Source organism: Cajanus cajan, chromosome 8, assembly GCF_000230855.2.
Source record: "Cajanus cajan strain Asha chromosome 8, NIPB_CcT2T_4, whole genome shotgun sequence".
Taxonomy (NCBI): Eukaryota; Viridiplantae; Streptophyta; class Magnoliopsida; order Fabales; family Fabaceae; genus Cajanus; species Cajanus cajan.
In genome coordinates, this window is record NC_138524.1 from 9,682,947 (window position 1) to 9,691,873 (window position 8,927).

Sequence of the window (8,927 nt, forward strand, 5' to 3'; positions counted from 1 at the left end):
TATTACTTTATTTTCTATCATGTGATTTTTTAGCATCTGATTGTTTATTTTTAGTCGATACTATTACGTATTTAATCACAATTTCACAATTGTATTTTTTAAGCTAAAATTTGCGCATCAAACTAAATTTTCCGTAACTTGAATTGGTAGAATCAAATGATATTGATAAAATAATCTGTCATCTACTAACACATTCAATGCAACTGAGATGTTTAACTATCCATGGTTGGTCTTCATGCAAAATTTCAGGTTTACAAGTACCTAACGTGAAATGCATCCAAGCCCCTATTATGGACTTTGTTTACAATCAGAGAAATGTTAAAAAAACACTGACCCACGGCGACGCCTTCCAAATATATGGCGACCCTCTCATGGCGCATTCCGCGGAAAGCTTCAACGCCATGTCAAACGCAACGACGAGATCGGATACCGGCAACATCGGAAGGAGATAACCCAGGTCGAGACCGGAGGAGAATTCACAAATGTTGTCGAAGGAGAATCTTCTCAAAATGTCTTGTAAGCCACCCATACAACTATTCTTCAAACATGCCTCCAAACTCTTCCATGCATCCAAACATGAACACAACCTGTTCGACCATATTCCCCACCCAAATGCTGCCTCACTTAACCGCTCCATGCTCAACCATTTGCACACCCGTCTTCCCTTTCAAGCTCTTTCCGCATTCAAGAACCACTTCCAATTGCATTCTCTTCAAAACGTTGATGAGGTTTCCGTTGCCTTGTCCCTCAAGGCATGTCAAGGTGAGTTCAAACTCGGCTGTCAGATCCACGGATTCGCGGTGTCCACTGGGTTTATTTTGTCTGTAATGGTGTCGAATTCGCTCATGAAAATGTACTGCAAGTCTGGGAATTTTGGGAAGGCCTTGCTTGTGTTTGAGAATGTGAGTTATCCTGACATAGTGTCTTGGAATACTGTGCTTTCGGGGTTTGAGGAGAGTGTGGATGCCTTGAATTTTGCACGTTCTATGCATTTACGTGGGATACTTTTTGATCCGGTGACATACACCACTGCTCTTGCATTTTGTTCGGGTGTTCATGGGTTTTCATTTGGGTGGCAATTGCATTCTCTTGTGATTAAATGTGGATTTGGTTGTGAAGTTTTTATAGGGAATGCGCTTGTAACAATGTACTCGAGGTGGGGGATGTTAGAGGAGGCTAGGAGAGTGTTTGATGAAATGCCTCGAAGAGATTTGGTTTCGTGGAATGCGATGATTTCGGGGTATGCTCAAGAGGGGGAATGTTATGGGCTGGAAGCGGTTTTATTGTTTGTCAACATGATAAGACAAGGTATGTTGCTTGACCATGTTTCGCTTACAGGTGCAGTTTCAGCTTGTGGTTATACAAAAAACTTAGAGCTAGGGAGGCAGATACATGGTTTGGCCCAAAAAGTGGGATATGGAACACATGTTTCGGTTTGCAATGTTTTGATGTCAACTTATTCAAAATGTGAGGTGCCTAAAGATGCAAAAGTTGTTTTTCAGCTCATTAGTAATCGGAATGTTGTATCTTGGACAACAATGATTTCTATTGACGAAGAAGATGCAATGTCTCTCTTTAATGCAATGAGAATGGATGGTGTCTATCCAAATGATGTTACATTTATAGGATTAATACATGCTATAACAATCAGGAATTTAGAGACAGAAGGTCTATTGATTCATGGGTTATGTATAAAAAGCTGGTTTTTATCAGAACAAAGTGTCTTCAATAGCCTTATTACCATGTATGCCAAGTTTGGGTGTGTTCAAGAATCATTGAAGATTTTTGAGGAGCTCAACTATCGAGAAACAATATCATGGAATGCATTAATTTCAGGGTATGCTCAAAATGGATTGTATAACGAAGCTTTCCTTACATTTTTGTCTGCAGTAAAGGAGATGAAGCCCAATCAATACACATTTGGTAGTGTCTTAAATGCTATTGCTGCTGCTGAGGATATATCATTGAAACATGGGCAACGTTGCCATTCTCACTTGCTCAAACTTGGTTTAAGCACTGACCCAATTGTTTCAGGGGCCCTTCTTGACATGTATGGCAAGCGTGGAGACATAATTGAGTCTCAAAGGGTGTTCAACGAAACACATGAAAGAACCCAGTTTGCTTGGACAGCAATAATATCCGCCTATGCCCGCCATGGAGACTACGAGTCAGTGATGAGTTTGTATACAGAAATGGAGAGGGAAGGAAACAGTCCTGACTCCATCACTTTTCTTTCTGTTTTGGCTGCATGTTGTAGAAAGGGCATGGTTGATGCTGGCCATCAAGTCTTTGACTCTATGGTGAAAAAACATTCAATTGAGCCAACCGCTGAGCATTATTCTATTATGGTGGACATGTTGGGCCGTGCCAGACGACTAGATGAGGCTGAAGAGTTGATGCACCAGATTCCCGGAGGACCTGGATTGTCGGTGTTGCAAAGTTTTCTTGGGTCTTGTAGATTACATGGGAATATGGAGATGGCTGAGAAGGTTGTTGGTAGTTTGATAGAAATGGATCCTGCAAGTTCAGGTCCATATGTATTGATGGCAAACTTATATGCTGAGAAAGGGAAGTGGGAGAAAGTTGCTGAAGTGCGAAGAGGGATGAGAGGGAGGGGAGTAAAGAAGGAAGTGGGATTTAGTTGGGTGGATGTTGCTAATGTTGATTCCTTGTATTTGCATGGTTTCTCCTCTGGGGATAAGTCACACCCAGAGTCTGAGAATATTTGTAGAATGGCAGATTTTCTGGGATTGCAAATGAGATTTTTTAAAGAGAGCAAAGAAAGGGATGGAGAGAGGTATCAATACCATGAGTAACCAATCAAAAACTTTCGTTAAAACAGGAGCCTTGAGGGTCTTGTTTGATTTTTCTCATTTTAAGATGGTTCCTTTTAAGGATATTTTTATCGAGGAAACAAAGCGTGAAAATGATTTTGATGATTTTTCAATGAATTCAGGAATTTTTAATGCAATCTTTATTTAATCGTTTCTATATTTAAATAAAAGTTTTTTGGAAATATAATATAAAATTCATAGAAGATACTACCCTTTGTTCCGTTAGAAAACAAAAGCCACACTGATGTTCAATTATCCTGGTAGCTAAATTGTGATTTGTCCTCCTACGTGTCTTCCTGCAAAATTTCAGGTTTGTTGCAGTTGGTTAACAAGCACCTAATGTGAAATGCATGCAAGCCCGTAATATGGAACTTGGTTTACAATCAGAGAAATGTTAAAAAAACAGTGACACACTCTTTCAAATATACTCTTTTTAATTAGTTAAAGTTATTTAAAAATGACATTTTGTGGGTCCTACATTTATTTAATGGTTATTTTTCATGATTTTATAGTTTTTAATAAATTTTAACTAATTAAAAAAAGTGTCTCAGAGGTTTGTTCACAGGACTCTTATAATATGTAGTGCTGTTGTACAAATTTTCCTTCACCTTCAGGCTTAGGCGTACAGCTAGACTACTTATTTCACATGTTTTTTAGCCGTAAATGCAGGTTAAGCACATTTCTAATTACTTCATTAGTATCCAAGCCAATAAACATAGAAAAGATACATTACAGGATTTTAATATAGGTTACTGAGAAGAATTGCCAAAATAGATGTAACACAATATTGTTAATTTGTCTGCTTTCCATTTTTTTTTTGGAAAATAAAAATATAACTGCTTTAAGTTTACATTACCTTTATGGTTACGAGAACAAGCAATGGTTCATTACGTATTTGGAATAACAAGATTTCAACTCTGCCACATGTTGCTATCAATGATCTTTTTAACATTAACTGAATAGATAAAAGACCTCTGACTCTGAGAAATGAGACATAAGAATGGTGTTTTTTAACATATTAATTTTAACATTTCTATATTATTAGTTAAAATTATTAAAAAATCACAAGATTTTAAGTGGAGTTCATTTAATAAAAAGACCACTAAGTTTGTAATATCAAGTAGCATGTTACTGACATTTTTCGGCAAATAAAAGAGATTAGAGGTGGCAGTGTTAACCAAATCACCAATGGTACACAATTTCATCAAAAAGGGCAGTGGAAAGTTTGTTGATTTGCTTGATAAGTTGATAGACAAGGAAAAGTAACTGTAGTGTATATACACCAGTGTTTAATGTTGCACAGACTTTGGTTAATATTCTCACCGTTTAGGTTTAATATGAAAACTATCAGAAATCAACTCTCCTAAAAGCTAAGCTTAACAATTCCTACAGTGTCATTTCATTTGTACAACACTATTGCAACATGGAAAATTTTGCATGCCAAATTGAAAATAGTTCAACACCAACTGGCTTCCAAATATTTTATTACAGAATATCATTATCCTCCTAATCGGAAATTTTTAATAGAAATCTCTCTACTTTCTGTGTTATTATTGCGGATTAGCCTTTTTTCTTCTGACAGTCCTCCGTGCATTTACAGTGACCTTGTTTTCACCTTCATCTTTCTGCACTTGCTCATTGTTAGCACCAACTTTTGAAGAATTGGCCTTGTTTACACCTTCATCTTTCTGCACTTGCTTATTGTTATCAGCAACGTTTGAAGAATTGACCTTGTTTAGACCTTCATCTTTCTGCACTTGCTCATTGTTAACCACAACTTTTGAAGAACTGATTCGACTCTTCAAGCGCAATATTTCACCCTTGGCAGAAGCCAATTCCTCCTCCAATCTCTTCCCTTTATTTTCTAAATTCTCTCTTTCTTTGCCAAGTTTCATGATGAGGTTATGAGCATCTTCAATGTTGTCCTGGGCCTTTTTGTTTGCATTTCTTTGGTCTATTAGGGACTTAGAAAGCACCTCTTTCTCTTTTTCAAGGCTAGAAATAAGAGAATTAGCTCTCCCTAGTTCATCAGCAAGGATCAGCGCGTTTCCATTCATTTCGTCTAGTGATTTGGTAGCCTCCTCCAGGTCCATCTCAAGAGATTTTCTGGAGTCCTTGTCTACTGAGACTTGCTTCTCCAAAGCTTGTAAATCTTTGTTCAAAGAAGCAACTAACTGTTTTTCTTTCTTCAAATCCTCTGCTGTGGTTTCAGCCTTTTTGTAAACGTCAATTAATTCTTTTTGTAGGCTATCACACTTTTCAAGAGCAGCTGTCAGTTCTTGGGACTTACTTTGGAACTCTGCTTGTGCTTTCTTCAATTGTTCCTTTGCAGTTGTAAGATCATTTGCTAGCATTTCTGCCTCATGTTTTGCATCATCAAGGCTTCTCTGTAGAGATACTTTAACTTCAGTGAACTCAGATGAAAGCTTAGAGACCTCAAGTTCAAGCTCTTTGCGCAGTTTGTTTGACTCATTTAGAAGGTTTTCCAATTCAGTAGACCCATCTCTTGATTTTTCAAGATTCTCTTGAGTGACTAGGAGTTCATACTTCAAGTGATTCACTTTGCCAGATTCATTCTCTAGAGCTTCCTTCAAATCATCTCTTTCTTGAGATAAATTAGCAATGGTGATCTGGTTTTTGCTTGCTTCACTTAGGGCAAGTTCAAACTGATCCTTTAGCTGATGAAACTCCTCTTCTTTTTCTCTTAAAACCTTAGAGTCCAAAGCAGCCTTCTTTTCAGCAGTGACCTTCAGGTCATTGTATTCCTTCTCCATGGCATCATATTTACTCCTAAAATCATTGTTCTCAAGAGTTAAGGAACTCACTCTTGAATTTAGTTCTATAACCTGGGAATCTTTTGTTTTTAGTTCCTCTTGGCTTTTCAGTATTTCCTCTTTCAACCCTTGAATCTGCAACCGAACATTGGATAAGTCATCCTTGGTTTGCATATAGGTAGAATTCAAACTCTTCAATTCCAACTCCTTTTTTGCGAGGGATGAATTGAGATTCTGAACTAAATCTTCTTTGTCCTTGAGGATCACACTCAACTGACTGATTCTTTCCTCTAAAATTCCAATGGAATCTATCTTTTCTTTCAAATTGTTTTCAAGATCCTTCTTATCTGTATCAGTCTTTGAAAGCTCAGTTTCAAGTCTGTCAATTTGAAGTTTCAGGTCCTCAATCAAATTTCTCTCGTTTTTAAGCTCCTGTTCCAAGCGGTTGATAGTACTTTTTGCAGAATTTAGTTCATTTATCAATGCCTGTTGCTCTTCCTTTGCCTTTTCAAGTAGCTTGGCTTGTTCCTCCTGCTTGTTCAGTAACTTAAACTCATAGTTCTTCTTCAAGGAAACAATCAATTCTTCTTTTTCCTTCAGTTTAATGCTCATCTGTACACATTGACCAGTAAAATACACTGCTTAAAGTTTAATAAACAAATACTCAAAAAATGATTTTTAGAAGAATTTTTTTAATCAAAATTAAATGGAAAGCAACTAATCACTTTCGCTCCTTTAGTAGCAGAAGAAGGAGAAGAATACTGCATCATTTCCCTTTTTATTGTACGACTTTGTTTGGAAGTGACACATACATTTCTCAAAGGTCAACACACTTTTCAAGAATCATAAAAGGGAAAATTAGCTTACTGTTTCGATCGTTGCAATAGCAGAGGCCTTTTCTTTCTGAGCAAGTGTATAGAGAGCACCCAACACACCAGAAGAAAATATTCCAATTCCATTCAGGAGAGGCAGAGGGGAATTTGATGGTTTGTCCACTTCAGGTGCTGTCTGTCCATAGAAGCTACAAAGTTTAAAACACACTAAACATCCAAAGCACAAATATTATAAGCAAAATTTACCATTCAACATTGGTATCTAATCTTAACAGAAGACAAACCTCGGCTTCCTGATCATCCTCTCGTGTCTTCACCTCAGTTACTTCTGCTGCAAGGAGAATGAATAATTACACAAGTTACTACAGAAAATAAGACTGTTATGCTTTACTAAACATTTAAAAAGGGTAATAAATTATCATCCACTTCCCAAACTTAAGACAAGGACATGGAAAATAAAATGCAGCACACCTGAGGCCCGTAAAATTCAATTTTCCCTGGGGGTGTAGAGGGCACACCCCACGAGACATGAATAATAAAAATATAAGCAAATAAAGCAAGGGACAAATGATGCATGCATATACATCATTTGGTATATGTATGGAGCTCCTTTTGACAAATGAATGGATGTAAAATAATCAGCCATCCCTTTTAAATTAACAAATCAGTCTGGTGATGCAGAACATGTCACAAGCAAAAAGTAGCAAATCAGTAAGAACTTACCTAAGGAAGTTTCTAAGTATCCATTTATTTTTCATCCTAGAGTAAAAGAATGGAAAATTCTATATCTTATAATATCCTACATACAAAAAAAAAAAGAAAAAAAAAAGCAAAATGCATATTCAATTATTCACAACTTGAAACCTAAAACCATTCTGTTGCGCATGTACGGAAACAAGTTCTGAAACTTTTTTCTGAAAATTAAGCGCCGAATAAAAAGAGAACATGTATTACATACTCATCTCATTTCATTCTCTTCTATATAGTCCTGCACATTAGACATAATTTTCTTACCAATTGCATCACTGTTTTATTAAAACTTAAAAATGATGACCAAAACAGAAAGCGTGTAAATCTAGGAAGTGATTCAAACACTTGAAATCCACATTTAACACTAAGCATTATCTTGAATGCTAGTGACCCCTGACGCATGCGTTATCCTAAATAACTATTATCCACGTTTAACACATGTAAGCATCATGTTCATTTAAATCCTCTATTAATAAAAAAGATTAGAGCAAATCTGTGTGAAGCATGAAAATGAGAAAAAAATAAAAAAAAAAAAAGAAAAGTTACTTGAGGGTGGAGGTTCAAGAGCTGGAGCCCTCTTTAAGCGGCGAAATGGAAGAAGGGCGATGGTGGTTAAAAGAAAGGTTCTTTTGTTGCAGATTGGGTCGTGGTGGCCCAAACAGGACGTTGTGGGAGCTCGGAACTTGGCCTTGGGTGTGGGCCCATTAGAAGAAGATGGGAATTTGTAGAGGGAGCAGAAGGAACTCGCCACGAACCCCATCTCGCTTAGTTCTCTGCTCACTCAGTCACTCGCAGTGTGCCACATACAATATGACTCGCCACTCTGCTGTGTTTCAGCATGTGATCCGATGCTGATAGAAAATCTGGCGCTTTTGTTCAGGATAATATATGGTTGGGAATGAAGAATGGTGGAAAATTAGAGGGGAAAATAAAATTTTCTTTTGTTTCTTTTTTCTCTCATTTGTTATCTGGATGGAAAAATATGAATCTTTTTCTTCTTATTTAGCTGGCAAATATGATACAATTATGTTGATTTTTTCTTCTTCTTAATATAGTATGGTTATTGTTCTAATAATTTTCCCTTTTTCATTTATATTATTTGAAGAGAGACTTTTTTTTTAAGTCTTTTAAATTTGGATTAAGTTTGTTTTTATCCGTTACATTTAAATTATTTTTTTTTACACCACATTTAAATTAATTTTTAGTCTATTAATTTTGAAAAAAATATTCTCTCAAAATCTATATCTATAACATTAATAAAAGCGATACTTTATTTTGGTATCCACAATTTTTTTAAGCTTTTTATCTTTTAACTAATTTGATTAACTATCTCATTTCTCAAATTTAATTGCACATTTTTTTACTTTTTTCATTTTTATTTTATTTCTTTATTATTTATAGCGAGATATGAAGTGTCTTATTTTCATTGATCATATATAATTTATATTTATAATAATAATAAAGGTGATAAGTCCTTGTTGTGTACACATTTCTTGAACCATTTTACTCTTTTATAACTTCTTCTAATCCATTCACATAAATTTTATTTTCTAAACTTTTCTCATTTTATAAGTAATCACCTTATAATTTTTTTTTTGGCTTAATAAGGGGGCTTAAAAGCCCAACAATAAACTAGAATTCACAAGGAAAAAAAAATAGTAGAACTATCAGCAAGTAATAAAAAATGTACCCAACTTGACAAGGAATTAAACAATGCACTCCCTCAGAGAGAATTA

The 8,927-nt window shown here is 35.8% G+C and overlaps 2 protein-coding genes across 6 annotated transcripts; one reads left to right on the top strand and one right to left on the bottom strand.

The window, feature by feature from the left end:
• The first annotated feature begins 79 nt into the window (after positions 1 to 79).
• Positions 80 to 2,971, top strand: LOC109798883 (Pentatricopeptide repeat (PPR) superfamily protein). Its single transcript, XM_020359311.3, has one exon. It carries the CDS (start codon positions 483 to 485, stop codon positions 2,814 to 2,816), a length of 2,334 nt encoding a protein of 777 aa, XP_020214900.1. The 5' UTR covers positions 80 to 482; the 3' UTR covers positions 2,817 to 2,971.
• A 1,279-nt stretch (positions 2,972 to 4,250) lies between these two features.
• Positions 4,251 to 8,125, bottom strand: MFP1 (MAR binding filament-like protein 1). Of its 5 annotated transcripts, none has more exons than XM_020359165.3 (4): positions 7,738 to 8,125; positions 6,726 to 6,769; positions 6,476 to 6,616; positions 4,251 to 6,220 (listed from the first exon to the last, which is right to left on the bottom strand). In XM_020359165.3, the coding sequence occupies exons 1-4, from the start codon at positions 7,949 to 7,951 to the stop codon at positions 4,385 to 4,387; spliced, it is 2,235 nt and encodes a 744-aa protein (XP_020214754.1). In that variant the 5' UTR covers positions 7,952 to 8,125; the 3' UTR covers positions 4,251 to 4,384. The 5 variants fall into 5 exon arrangements, with proteins under 5 accessions (XP_020214754.1, XP_020214753.1, XP_029127193.1 ...); XM_020359164.3 differs by having other exon boundaries at positions 6,726 to 6,772; XM_029271360.2 differs by having other exon boundaries at positions 6,476 to 6,629; positions 7,738 to 7,879.
• Positions 8,126 to 8,927: the final 802 nt, after the last annotated feature.

What these genes read in the sequence shown, in the direction of transcription:
- MFP1 (XM_020359164.3), bottom strand. Translation starts at nt 7,951, where the DNA reads ATGGGGTTCGTGGCGAGTTCCTTCTGCTCCCTCTACAAATTCCCATCT. An exon ending in TCTTGAACCTCCACCCTCAA is followed by an intron (nt 6,773 to 7,737) that starts GTAACTTTTCTT and finishes TTCTCCTTGCAG; the next exon opens with CAGAAGTAACTGAGGTGAAG. An exon ending in CTATTGCAACGATCGAAACA is followed by an intron (nt 6,221 to 6,475) that starts GTAAGCTAATTT and finishes CAATGTGTACAG; the next exon opens with ATGAGCATTAAACTGAAGGA.
- LOC109798883 (XM_020359311.3), top strand. Translation starts at nt 483, where the DNA reads ATGTTGTCGAAGGAGAATCTTCTCAAAATGTCTTGTAAGCCACCCATA.